The 13,388-nt window shown below is 51.0% G+C and overlaps 3 protein-coding genes across 3 annotated transcripts; 2 read left to right on the plus strand and 1 right to left on the minus strand.

Moving 5' to 3' along the window:
- Positions 1–1,668: 1,668 nt before the first annotated feature.
- On the minus strand, positions 1,669–3,378 carry VC83_07195 (uncharacterized protein). The gene is made up of 5 exons (XM_024470772.1): positions 2,813–3,378; positions 2,637–2,759; positions 2,452–2,589; positions 2,341–2,391; positions 1,669–2,287 (listed from the first exon to the last, which is right to left on the minus strand). The coding sequence occupies exons 1-5, from the start codon at positions 2,982–2,984 to the stop codon at positions 1,815–1,817; spliced, it is 957 nt and encodes a 318-aa protein (XP_024321946.1). The 5' UTR covers positions 2,985–3,378; the 3' UTR covers positions 1,669–1,814.
- A 356-nt stretch (positions 3,379–3,734) lies between these two features.
- Positions 3,735–6,756, plus strand: SLM5 (asparaginyl-tRNA synthetase). Its single transcript, XM_024470773.1, has 3 exons — positions 3,735–4,723; positions 4,777–4,897; positions 4,950–6,756. Exons 1-3 carry the CDS (start codon positions 4,452–4,454, stop codon positions 6,087–6,089), a joined length of 1,533 nt encoding a protein of 510 aa, XP_024321943.1. The 5' UTR covers positions 3,735–4,451; the 3' UTR covers positions 6,090–6,756.
- Positions 6,757–12,230: 5,474 nt separating this feature from the next.
- Positions 12,231–12,877, plus strand: VC83_07197 (uncharacterized protein; the record flags this gene model as incomplete). Its single annotated transcript, XM_024470774.1, has 3 exons — positions 12,231–12,241; positions 12,428–12,632; positions 12,692–12,877. The coding sequence occupies 3 exons, from the start codon at positions 12,231–12,233 to the stop codon at positions 12,875–12,877; spliced, it is 402 nt and encodes a 133-aa protein (XP_024321944.1).
- Between the last annotated feature and the right edge of the window lie 511 nt (positions 12,878–13,388).

The following is a 13,388-nucleotide window of genomic DNA, read 5'->3' on the forward strand; positions in this document are numbered from 1 at the left end:
GTATCGTATTCTGTAAGCACAATAGGTCTATGTAGATACATCGACTATTGACTGGAGGCCTTCTTCTGAGGCCTCCAGCCCCTTTTATCCAGGCGCCTTGCGCCCTACTTTACTGAGCCCTACGGGCCCCACCAAAGGGGCCTCACGTGGTGGCACGTGATGGCCTTCCTTACAGATACCGTATTTGTGGGCGCGGTCTTGGGAGTCGTCCACGGCTGTGCGAAGGCGTCTTTCTTTTGGCGCAGGCCGAGATTCTCGCGCGCACGAAAGTCATTAATCAAATTTGAGATTTATTACAAGGACTAGAATATTATTATTCTTTGTATGCTAGCACATTCGTCTCATAACCTTTAGCCACCTAACGTTGGTTGTTTTTGACCATTAAAGCATTCATATAGAACTAAGATTAAGAAGTTAATGCACATATATTAACGTGCGACACAAGCGAGTGACAGTGGGTACTTACTGCCTCCTAGTCCTAGATGGCCATGAAAGTCACCACTCGGCTGCCTTTGAACAATACTGTTGTACAAACAATATTCTAACACTCTGTATGCTAGCCCATTCATCTCATCTACTCAAGCCTTTAGATGTAGGGTGTTTTGGGCCTGTGAAGAAAGCATATAGTTGGCAAATTGAGAACCAACCGGCTCCCACGAACTCATTCTCTCCCTCCCCTTCGGCCCCGCCACAAACCTCGAGCGCGTCTACATCCTCGGAGAATTTCGCGTCGATCTGCGCGGCCGAAAAGCAACCACCGTTCCTCTCGCATTCGACAAACTAGCTGTGGGCGACTACACGAGGCAGGGCTCCCCTTCTACGTTGGGAACGTGCATTACGACTTTACGCTCCGCGTCGACGGGCCAGGACCCCAGCGCACCGCAATCCAAGTCCCGCGCTTCGTCGCCCCGTTCCTCGCCGTGCAACTCGACTGCCGCGACGTGGATGCCATTGCCTTCCAGCGCACAGTCTCGACCTAGGGGAGCTGTCCGGGGGTGAGTATAGGCTGCGGATTACGGCGTATGGGAATCGCGACCATGCGTTTGGCGCACTGCATCTGCCGGAGGGGTTGACGAAGTGGTACGGCCCGGATGCGTTCCGTACGGCAGGTGAGTGGTGGAGTTATGAGTTGACGCCTTTCTTCAGGCCTTTGCAGCGCTCTTGTGGTGCAGGGCTTCAATATGGTATATCATAACCCAGTCATGATGGACTCCGAAGGCTACAACTATGCACAGCACTTACGATGCTCAAGATTTGTTAGATGCTTTGCAAGGACTAGTAGCTTGGTACCAGGCATCATTAGTAGACTAGACATTGTACTCCAAAGTACTGCATAGAAACTTCACTGTAGAAATACATGACTTTTCCATCTAACGTACCCCCACCCGCCCTCCCTCTTTCTAACTGCCACTTCATTGCTGGGGATGCGGCAGCATACTTTTATTCTTTCCGTTGACCATTCCATTCAGAGCAGTTGTGTGGCACCAGGAACCCCACAGCCTTGATGGTTGTGCAACGATGCTGTGATTAAAATGGCCGCTTGTGGGAGGAAGATAGGAGGGTAGTCGGCTCCACTCACCGACTGGAGCCTAGAGTGGTTCCCCAGGGTCATGCGGGATGGCTGCGGAGTTAAGACGTACGAGGTATGGACGAATGAATGGTTCAAGGGTTCATATTAAGCATAATCTATGACAGGTCGTTGGCAAGACGTAGCAAGGATTCGTCTGCCGTGACCTCCAGCTCCTCCCACCCCAAAGCTCTATAACCGGCCATCATGCGGTCAGACGGCCTCGGGGCGACACTCATTCCGGGCTCTACCTTGGGAACATCTTCGCTGGGTCGAACACATCCCTGAAAATTTCCATGTCTTCAAGATGTGTTGATGCCGCCTTCGCTTTCGTTTTCCCCTTTGAGCTACTTCCTGATACCTTTGAGCTAGTCTTTGAGCTAGCGTCTTTCTTGGACGACTTGTCCGGACTTGGGTTTGGATTGGTGCCATCCAGCGGATCGAAGGCGAAGACAACATTGGAGAAGTGCCCGCGGAACTCCGCGTCGAAGTACAGGAGATCTCGCCACATCGTAGCTACTTCGCGCGTTGGGTTGCGAAAGACTGGTCCGCACCCGAAGGCACCAAGTGTGAGGTCGGAATAGCCCCACCATACGGCCATGCGGAGAACGGTACGCATTTTCTCACGCATGAGCTCCTTTTCTTGCTCGAAGGAGTACTTCAGCCCTGTCGGGTCGAGTTTTGGTCGACGCACTGGGGGTACAGAGATGACGGGCAGTGCTGGGAATAATTAGTCTCGTGCCTTGGATGGTCTCGCTGCTACTATCACCCACTCTTGAATTTCTGCCATAGTTGATACTGGTCAGGGCCAGACCGAAAAATTACTGATATGTTGTCAGCATCGAAAACATAAGACTTCAACAACAAGGGCACAAATTTCTTACCGACATAAGGAGAGTAGATGCCACCAGTTGTAGGGATGGGATAGTTCCCCTGACTCAAATTGTCGTTTGCTGCGGGTCTCTTCAGGGTAGCCACAAGGTTACTCCTCCTGCAGATACTCTCTTCCGGCGCCAGAACCCCTTTTCCGTGTTATTAGAAGTCTAAGGAGTGGGAATTGTTGACATACCTGCTTCCCAATCTCCTCCAGGTCTCTTGTCATTAGCCATATTCACAAGAGCTACGCCATCAGGCTTGTCAATAGTAATAGCTAGCTCGAGAGCCACATCAACCGGATCGCCCTCTATCGCCGCTGAAGCACTATAAGCCTTTGTTATAAAATAGGGATGCTACATAGCCACTTACTCATCCGACAACGTGATGGCTGGCTTGGAGGATCGCAGCGCATTCGGGTAGATTCAGGAACAAGGTATGAGTGTGCAGGCCATTGCGCCGAAAGCTTCGACTCGATATATGGAATATAAGTCTTCTTAGCCTCTGCGGCAACATCTGATGGTTTGACCCTGGCTGGAGGCATATTGGCCACACCAAAATGCCGGTAAAAGGTCAACTATGCCAGAGATGGATGTAGGGAATCTGTGAGGGTTTTCCTGGCCAGAAGACGATTAAATTGTATTAGATCCGTGAATACGGTGGTTGCCCCATAAAATGAAATATGACAGAGTTATGAAGAATATAATCTTTCTGGGGCAGAGGGCAAGGCACACGAAAAATAAAACTCTTATTATAAAGAGCGGCACAGTTAAGGAAATAATAAACATAATAACCATTTCCAGCAGAAAATCTCATCTCTACAGGTCTTCCAAAAGACGCAGGGGCAGCGGGATCACGTCCCTAAGGTCGGATGACCTCCAATGAAAAGGGGACAGATCTAGAAACTGCTTCCATGCCAGTATCCTGACTGAGGACTCTGGCGCCTTGTAGGTTACATTCTGGCCCCAACGCGCCAATGCCCGTCCAGGCTGAGACCTAACGGCCATGCAAACAACCGGTCATGCGAGATCGATCTGGTGCAACTGTATCTGGTCCTACGGGGCACAGGGGTGAGATATTTGGCACGTCCGGATCTCAATGGGCATCCTGCCTGTTTGCAATATTGGAAGGTCCTGTCGTGCACCGGAAATTGGGTGGGGGACGCAGCGGGAAAAAAGTACAGATGCGCTGTGAAACATGGAGGAAGGGGAAATAAAGACTGATACTATCGGATAGTACCCGCCTATCATTATCCTGATTTGCGATTGCCGGCGGCAAGGTCCACTTCCCGAGTGACGAAGGAAAGGTGGTCAGAAATGACAAATGAAGGGGTACTAGAGATTCTGAATTCTGACAAGGAGAGGAATATATATTCCGAGGCGGACATATACTATTATGTGTGGGACGACATGCGATAGGTCCAAATAACCCACCAGTGCGTTCCAGATCTGTCACATCCCAAATCTGATTCTGATTCAGATCTCGATCTACCCAAATTAAACATGACTCGGTTGCTGCTTGAGCCTTGCATGATGCAGCGGAACCGCCCGCCGCCGGCTCGATACGCGGAAGGTCTGTTTCGAGTATCCCAGACAGAACCAGCCAGTAGAGTCGAGATCGGTAGCAAGGGAGATGATATACCGGAGGGATAATATGGAATCAGCAATGCGTAAATATGCACATTTTTTCGGGTGGGTAGGACAGCATATCACGATCACGGGAATCGAGGGTGACATGGCGGCATTTGATATGAGATTGTTATGGGCAAAAACTTGACCTGTCGCTTAGCGCGAGGCTGCGATCGCTCTCTTGCTGGACCCTCAACCGCGATCCGCGTAACGCATATCCCAAAAGAAAAATTATTGTCGCAAAAAGGGGTCGGAGCAGTGACTCCCAATCTGACCTTTATCCACCGCTTTTTTTCTGCTTGCTGTCGCGTACAGGTAACAGGAGCACAGCGCATCTGCCCTGTGACGTACCAACTCGAACCCTCTGCAAGTCGTTCACCATCATGCCCGTGGCCCAAAGGGGGCTCCAACGGTGCCTCCGACTCGGCGCCCACGGTAGGGCACAGCATCGATTCCACTCCTCAGCCCCCTCGCCCACCGCGTCTCCGCTCTCAGTAGCCAAACTCCTCGCCACGCCGGCCGATGACGGCGAGAGGCAGGTTTATGGCTTCGTCCGCTCGATACGGAAGCATAAAACACGTGCCTTTGCCGCCATTGGGGATGGCTCCAGCCTCGAATCCCTCCAGGCGCTCTTGACGCCTGCACAAGCTGAGAGGTCCGCATTCGCAATCTCTAATTACCCATTATGAAACTGAATTCTTTATGCAGCCTCACTACTGGCGCCGCCGTCCACCTCACTGGCCAGTGGACCGCCTCTCCCGCCAAAGCCACCCAAGCCAGCGAGCTGCACGTGAACGCCATCGACCTCCTCGGCGCGTCAAACGCCACCGTACGCCCCCTTTGTTCACTACCCCTCAAGCAAACATGCTAACTCCTAATAGACCTACCCTCTGCAAAAGAAGTTTCAAACCGTAGAGTACCTACGCACCCTCCCGCATCTACGCGCCCGCCTACCCTCCAACGCCCTCCTTCTCCGTCTCCGCTCCCGCGCCATCGCGCACCTCACCACCTTCTTCGCCTCGCGTGAGTTCACGCAGACGCACCCTCCCATCCTGACGTCGTCGGATTGCGAGGGCGCGGGTGAAGTATTCGGCATCAGCACCGCAGCGGAATCTCCCAGCGATTCTTCCGCCTCGGCAGCGAGCGGGGAGCCAGCCGCCGCTCCTGGCAGTGCAGCGGTGCCGTTTTTCCGCACGCCGAAATACCTGACCGTCTCATCGCAACTTCACCTTGAGGCACTCGCGCAGGCCGTCGGCGGGGTATGGACGCTCTCGCCTACATTTCGCGCCGAGCGCAGCGACACTGCGCGTCATTTGAGCGAGTTTTACATGCTCGAGGCGGAGGCGACGTTCGTGTCCTCGCTTGATGAGGTTATGGATCTCGCGGAGGACATGATACGCAGCGTCACGCGGGGCCTGAACGATAGCACTATCGGGGAGGAAGTGCTGCGCGGGCATCGGCGCGAGGGCGAGGAAGGGATAGACTTAGAGCGGCGGTGGAAGGGGATTCTAGAGGGTCCGTGGCCGCGGATCACGTATACGGAGGCCATTGATGCGCTCGTCGCGAGCGGCGAGGCATTCGAACACTTTCCCGTCTGGGGTGCGGGTCTACAGGCCGAACATGAGCGCTTTCTGGCGCGGGAAGTAGGAAAACGGGGCCCCGTGTTCGTCACCAAGTACCCGGCTGATATAAAGCCATTCTACATGCTTCCCTCCTCGACCTCCAGAGCTGGAGAGGACAGGCAAACCGTCGACTGCTTCGACCTCCTCCTCCCCGACGTCTGCGAAGTCGCCGGCGGCTCTCTACGTGAACACAGCCTCGAGCCTCTCCAGGCCGCGATGCGCACGCACGGCGTGGCGGAGGAGGGGATGGAGTGGTACACTGACCTGCGGCGGTGGGGGAGCGTGCCGCACGGCGGGTTTGGGGTCGGTTTCGACCGCCTGCTCGCGTATCTAGGCGGTGTGGGAAATATTCGCGAGGTGGTTGCTTTTCCGAGGTGGGTGGGACGGTGTGAGTGTTAGACGATTAATAAGTTAAGGGGAGGAGAGAAAGGGGGGGGGTGAGGGGTGATGCTATACGAGCGGTGGAAGGTGGGTTTTCGATCCCTCGTCCGCGCCAATCATCCCCACTTCGCTCAGCGGCGAAGGATTTGAGCTTGCAACCGTACCAGACCGCTCATCTATCTTCCTTCCTTGGTCGCTTTCTTTTCATTCCTTGCGGAATCACGACAACGCACCGGCCTTACTGTATAAATACACTCGACGCATTTTCGAGCCTGTTGCGGCTGCCTTGTCGGAAGGAGCGCGGTGACCTCATCTCATTCACCCGCCGGCGTCTGCTCAATCTCCTTTTTGATAGTGTGTGAGAGGGAGATTAGAGTAGGATGCGTGGGTGTTGGTGTTTGTATTTTTTTTGGGATGGGTTGGTTGGTTGGTTGTTGGTGGATTATTTTACATTGGCTATTTTACAGTTCGTGGTTCTATTGAATATGGAAGCTTACATTTTTTGTTACGTTGTATTGTAGAGTACTTCCAAGGGAAGTACAGTTGGGTCAAATAAGTGTTCGTCGCTCCGAAGAACCACAACCATAAAATCAATCGTAAATAACTCAACCACAACGCTTTGGAATTGAATAAAAATTGAAATGTACTATAGCTAGAGTAATATAGATTAATATTTAATACTACCACCCTTTGCCTTAATGCATAATGCAATCCTTTTTGGCATTGAGTCAGCTAAGGTTTTGAGAAAACTAGCCTGTATACGTGACCACTCGTAGAGTACCGCCACCTCCATTTCTGCAATGTTCTTGATCCTATGCCGTCGAGTAGACACTTGTAGCTTTGCTTGCTGCCACACGTTTTCAATAGGGGCAAGGTCAGGGCTCTGTGGCGGCCATGGTAAACTCTGTACCATACAGAGCCTCTTGTAGTTTGCAGCAATAGGAGCAAAGTGGAATTTTGCTCCATCTTCTTGTATACGTACTTGTGGGCCGTACTTTGCAACCATCTTCTCGTAGAATGGGATAAAGTAGGGTTTGAGAACTAGTTCTGTGTATAGTTGCTGGTTCATCCGCTGCCCTTTAGGAAGCACAACCAACGGTCCAATCTCTGCTCCCATAAAGCAACCCCACACAGAAATTGAAGTACGGCCTGATTTGAAAGTAGGCTTTAGGTGTTTCTCCCAAAATTCTTCTCCTGGGCCTCGGGTAACCCAAAAGTTGCGACTATCATAGCCAACTTCAAATGTAGACTCATCAGACCATATAATAAGTCCAAAATCCACGTTTCTGTTTGCTTTACACCACTGTAGCCGGCCTTTCTTGTGAGCAGGCTTAAGGAACGGCTTCTTGCGTGGTTTTCTCCGTCCTTTGTTGTACTTTTTTAGAGCATTGCGTACTGTTGGTTTTGTGATCTGAGAGCCGCTCTTGCTCGGTGTGCAGAGCGCAATTAGTGGAGCTCTGCAATCTGTAACAGCAGCACGCACTAAGGCCCTCTCTGCTCGGATAGTAAGCTTCCTAGGGGCCCCCGAGCGTGCCTTGCTCTCAAACTTGACTTGCTGAGCTTGTAGGTCGGAAGCCTTTGCTCTGTGGATAATTGTAGTTACAGTAGTGCGGGGTAGGCGTTCTAGGCGGGAAATCTCAGTCACTGTCTTGCCAGCCTTGTACCAAGTCCAGCATGTTGCTCGCTTTGCAACAGAGGTCTCTCTACGAGTACTCTTCGGTAGGAGAGCCATAATAATTGATGACAGTATCTACAACTCACTATTTCTATCTATATTATCCTTTTGAAGAGGGAGTACCCCGCACTCGTTGCTTTTTTTCATGGCGTTTTGGTGGCTGAAAACGACGAACACTTATTTGACCCAACTGTACATCCCGTACATCCCCCCTAAAGCCCCGAAGCACGACAGGGCGTAACTCGGAGCCTGATCCAGAAATACACCCCGCTCTCGCCAGGGTTAGAAACTTGAGTATACTCATGAGTATTAGCACGTACTCATACTCATGAGTATAGTAAATCCTCATACTCATACTCATACTCATACTCAAATACTCAGAGTTACTCGAGTAACGTAAGTGACGGTGTAATGCGGGGGACTGGGTAACGCGGTGGATTTACCCCACCAACTTCAGATAATTGTAAATAACTCAACAATGAATCGTCGTAATAGCCCAAGCAGTATTAGACGTCAAATCTGGGAAGTATAAGAGCGCATATCACGCTGAGAAAGTGCTAGGGTTACCTAAGAGTTCTGTGACGCGTCGCGCCAATGGAGGTTTGACACGCTCTCAAGCCGCCCGTCAGCAACAGCAGAGTTTATCAAGCGCGCAAGAGACGATACTTCTGAAGTGGATTAAGAACCTAACAATTAGCGGTTATTCTCCTGGGCATCGGTTGTTAAAGGAAATAGCTGAAGAAATCCAGTCGCACCGATCACTCAATTTTGATGACGCGACACCAAACTCACTTCCACTCCAACCACGGTTTGCCCTTGGTTACCACTGGGTACAGCGATTCATAAAACGGCACCCCCATCTACAGGTTATCATCGGACGACGGATCGAAACTGTACGCATGGACGGTGCAACAAAACCGGTGCTTACAGCATGGTTTGACGCGTACACCGAGGTGGTTCAACAGTTCGGAATCACAAAAGAGAACACATATAACATGGATGAATCTGGATTTTCGATTGGGACAATGGAATCTACTCGAATTATACTTGATTCAACGCTTCGTACAAAGCATCAAGCGCATCCTGGCCGTCAGGAATGGGTTACAATGGTCGAGTGCATCTGCGCAGACGGAACCATCCTTCCACCCCTTGGGATCTTTAAGGGCAAGAACGTTCTCCAATCATGGATTCCTCCTACAATCATCAATGAGTGGTTCTTCTCTGCGAATACGAAAGGCTGGACAAGCAATCTCCATGGGTTAGAGTGGTTAAAACGCATCTTCGAGCCAACAACACGCGCAAAAGCAGATGGTCAGCACCGGCTTCTTATATGCGACGGCCACGACTCACACATTAGTGGGAGTTTCATTGCGCATTGCATGCAGAACCGTATTGTATTACTGATACTTCCCCCTCATACATCGCATTTGCTACAACCGCTAGATGTTGCGATATTTGGCCCACTAAAAAAGCGTCTAACGGCAGCGCTCTCCCCACTCAACCAAGCGCAACTTGCGCGTATACAGAAGTATGAATGGATGGAGGCATACATCCAGGCGCAGCTTGATGTATGCAACCATCAGAACATTGAGTCAGCATACCGTGGTGCTGGCTTGTTTCTGTTTAATCCCCAGCGAGCGTTGCGTACGCTGCTCAATGATGAGCCATCAGTCGAGGCTGAGTGACCAAAAACACCACATCAGTATGATGTTTTTGACCGAGTCTTTATTAACAGCTCCCCCCCTGATGGGATGACCTTTCGCTCTGCAAATGCGCTCCTTATAACTACGATTAATGGTAGTAGGGTGCTGTCAACACCAGTGCAGACGTACATCCAAAAACTCACCGTTGCATCAGAGCAACTTAGAGCACGTAGCATTGTCCACCAACTCGATGCCAACAACTTGCGATCAGTTATGAAGCGATGTACGGTACGTACAAAGAGGAAAAAGGTTATTCTAAAGGGTCACTTTCATGTTTCTACACAAGAATTGTGTGATGCAGTGATGGAGGCAGAAAAGGCGACGCATAGTGCAAGTAAGAAAAAGCGCAAAACAAAGGACAAGCACGCCTCATCAAACATTGAAATTGATGAGTATATTGAAGAGGATGCAGGGGAACAATCTGAGAGTGACGGTGGATCATGTATCATTGTTAATTGTAGTTAAATTTACAGGTTTGTTAGGTCGTCTTCAGAAATCCACCACGTTACCCAGTCCCCCGCATTACACCATTGTAACGCTGACTTCTAAACGATAGAAGACACAGAGGTTCTCTTGCGTAAAGGTTTACTTATCAGAGGAGGCAGGGGATCAGACACAAAGGCTTCAAGTAACACGTTACTAGTATATAACAAATACTGTATTGAGTTGAGCACAAAGCTCCTATCTAAGAACTAACTATCTACTTATATAGTGGCGTCGTGCCTAGTGGACTCCTGGGAACTCACTCGAGTCCTCGGAGTCCTGGACTCTTAGGATTCTTCTCATCATCCTGCGAGTCCGTCACATGCCTAGTGGACTCCTGGGAACTCACTCGAGTCCTCGGAGTCCTGGACTCTTAGGATTCTTCTCATCATCCTGCGAGTCCGTCACGTGATACTTTCGGACCTACGTCATGTTTTGGCACCCATTGGTCGTCTGCGGCTGTATAACCAGCCCATCTAATAAGGTACTCCTCTCTCTGGCCCCTGCCTCGTTTGATTATCCTGTGGTCTAGGACCGCTTCTACTTGGTATTCTTCCTCACCGTCCACAATTTCTACTATTCCCCGCTGCCCCTCCAGGTACCAGGGCCGGTCTCATGCGACCTCCCTCCTTCCTGTCCTGTAGTTGGCCAGCCTTCTTGTTCCGTTGTAACAACCATCACTTACGTTAACTCATGAGTATTTCCTAATTAGGATTAGATCTGCTTAGTCAGCACAAAATCGAAATAGAAGTTTCTAGAAAATAATTTATAATAGGGCAAAAGATCTATACCCTGCAAGTAAGAGAAAAAGATATAGGTCTACTACGAAGGATACAAAAAAGATGAGGAACCCCGTTGGGTCAATCCCCTTAAGTACCCGTAACGGGTCCGACTCGGCTAACCTGCCCTAACTCTCCCCACGTGACCGTCCTGTTGACTTAGATCCCTTCCATCACTGAGGGTGGAGGCATCCTTACACTACCCCCCCTCTTAAGAGAGTGTTTTGTCTGCAAAACATGCTGTGAGAATCATTTCCGCAACATCTCTGAATGGTATCCGTGAGAAGAGCGTTCTATGTTGGCGGGAATTCTGTTTGTAATTGCATCTGTAACAACCCTGTTTATGTGCCGTGTCGGGAAGGTGCATTGTATGTCATGCTAGAGTTGTGCCATATCGACTCCGTTTAGTGTGTGAAACCAGAGTTTGCTGTGTTCGCTCTGGGGTACAATCGTGGTGATCCGAGTGGACTCCGAATCGTATCCGCGAAGCGTTCGGGTTGAACTTTCCGACGTATGAAAGGAGAAGTGGCCGTGCTAACCCGATTCAGAGTTCATTGTTGTAAGCCAGACTATGAGTACGCAGCCGCACCCACTTCTTCTTGTTGTCTCCAACAACAACGCCAGCGACCACCCCTCCGAGAATGGTAAGTGACCCCTTCTTGTGGATTGTTTGACGGTGTACTAATAAATTGGATAGTATATTTCCAATCCACAAGAACGAGTAGGTGATGGGAACGCGTTGGTGCATGGGTGATAACGTGTGCTGGGCTGACGGGATTCGCAGAATTCCAACTTTGACGATGACAATTCCGATGCCCTCCGGGGCCCTTTCGGCTGCCTTCCGAGTGCTCTGTCTGTGCTGCCTTTGGGCAAAAGCTCATGGGATCCAATCTCACGATTGCGTCTGGTCCGCCACCAGCTCCAAGTGCGGGTACTGCACCGCGTGTTACGATGGTCATAGAGGTCATGATGCCAGTCCAGGAAAAGTAATCTAGATTGAATCTAAAGAGAGAAGAAAAAAAAGAAGGAAGGAAGGTGAGGCTATTCCCCATAACATACAGTTGTCTGCTTAGCGGTTGTAACCTTGTGGCTAAGGCTACACCCGTAATCCCCATAACAACTGTAATAACCATAACAACTGTAACAACTGTAGCAACCGTAACAACCGTAACAAGCTGTGACAAGCTGTGAGCTGTAATCGTAACACCATAACAAGCTGTGAGCTGTAATCGTAACACCGTGCAGCACTCGGCTTGCGTCCTGGTAGGTTTTCTTGTGGGAGTCGGTGTTGGGGTTGGTTAGCTGTTGCGGATCTTGATGGTGGGAATAGCTGCCCTGGTTCTGTAAGGATGCCTGTCCCTCAGTGACGGAAAGGATCTGAGTCGGACAGGTTACGGTCACATGATAAGTAAGAGTTAAGGCAGGTTAGCCGAGTCGGACCCGTTTTGAGTACTTAAGGGGATTGACCCAACGGGGTCCCTCTCCCTTAGTGACAGAAGGTATCTGAGTTGGACAGGTTATGGTCACGTGGTGAGAGGAAAGGCAGGTTAGCCGAGTCAGACCCGTTTCGGGTACTTCAGGAGATTGACCCAACGGGGTTCCTCTCCACATTTTTTTGTATCCTTCGTAGTAGACCTATAGGATAGCATCCATTTAGCCTCCGACTCGCACTCTCATATGCTATTACTGTGATCTGGGTGCCCTGTGTCCTTACAGGTTCCTTGGTGAAGAGTTTGCGGCCCTCCGCGACGCCGAAGAGGCCATCCCCCTCATTCCCGCCGACGTCGCCGCCGCCGCCACCGACGCAAATCGGGTGACCCTCCTGGCCGCCCAGAGCGTCCCCAAGTTCCGCTCCGAGGCGCAGTGTGACCTCTATGAGGAGGCACATGCCACTCGGGCTGCCCTCGAGTCAGGGCTTGCCGTGAGTAGACCCCCTTCCCCTTGTTTGTCTTGTGTTGTTTCAGTGCTGACTCTGGGCAGCAAATTCAGTCGTCGCTGCGCCATCTGCGGACAGAACATGAGAGCGTCCTGGCTCTCCTCGGGGAGTTGGTGGCTGCTGTGGGCAAACTGCCCACCGCTGCCGCTCCCACGGTCGCCCCAACTCAGGGTGATGGGAGGAAGAAGGGGGAAAAGGATGGGGAAGTTGGGGCGGCCTACGGGGCCTAGGTGGAGGAACACCCTGTGTTGGAGGGGACTCGGGCCTGGCCCTTCGTGTGGGGTCACTTCGACCCTCTCATGGTGGTAGCTGCTTGTTGCGACGCTGGTGAGACATTTGGGAAGGGTGACTCCTGCAAGGGTTACGGTGGTGAGTGGGCCCTGGCTCAGAGGGTATTTAGTTTAGAGTCGTAGATAGCAACGACTCTGTTTCTTCCACTTTGTCTTTCCTAGCGTGATCGTAGTTTTGTTCCTCGCCCGCCTCCCATTCCGTAACCCATCCGAGTAGTTCTTGAGGTGGACCTGGTAAATCTGGGTATTCTGTGTGAAAATCCCTGAGTTTATGTGGGGAGTTCATGAAGTTCAACGCTGGGTACCACTCCGGATCTAGGTCATATCCAACCCAACTAACCCGGTATTGAAGTTGCTTTCCTCGCAATCTCACGGCAAGGACCTTTTCTACTTCCCATTCTTCCAAGCCATCTATAACTACGCTGCTAGGCTCAGGCAGCTCTTGACTCAG

Source organism: Pseudogymnoascus destructans (assembly GCF_001641265.1).
Source record: "Pseudogymnoascus destructans isolate 20631-21 unplaced genomic scaffold scaffold_18, whole genome shotgun sequence".
Taxonomy (NCBI): Eukaryota; Fungi; Ascomycota; class Leotiomycetes; order Thelebolales; family Thelebolaceae; genus Pseudogymnoascus; species Pseudogymnoascus destructans.

Bases quoted from the DNA above. Each gene is read 5' to 3' on its own strand.
- SLM5 (XM_024470773.1), top strand. From the start codon at position 4,452: ATGCCCGTGGCCCAAAGGGGGCTCCAACGGTGCCTCCGACTCGGCGCC. The intron at 4,724-4,776 runs GTCCGCATTCGC...TTCTTTATGCAG, and splicing joins ACGCCTGCACAAGCTGAGAG to CCTCACTACTGGCGCCGCCG. The intron at 4,898-4,949 runs GTACGCCCCCTT...AACTCCTAATAG, and splicing joins TCGGCGCGTCAAACGCCACC to ACCTACCCTCTGCAAAAGAA.
- VC83_07195 (XM_024470772.1), bottom strand. From the start codon at position 2,984: ATGCCTCCAGCCAGGGTCAAACCATCAGATGTTGCCGCAGAGGCTAAG. The intron at 2,760-2,812 runs GTAAGTGGCTAT...ATAGTGCTTCAG, and splicing joins GCCATCACGTTGTCGGATGA to CGGCGATAGAGGGCGATCCG. The intron at 2,590-2,636 runs GTATGTCAACAA...AACACGGAAAAG, and splicing joins TGGAGGAGATTGGGAAGCAG to GGGTTCTGGCGCCGGAAGAG.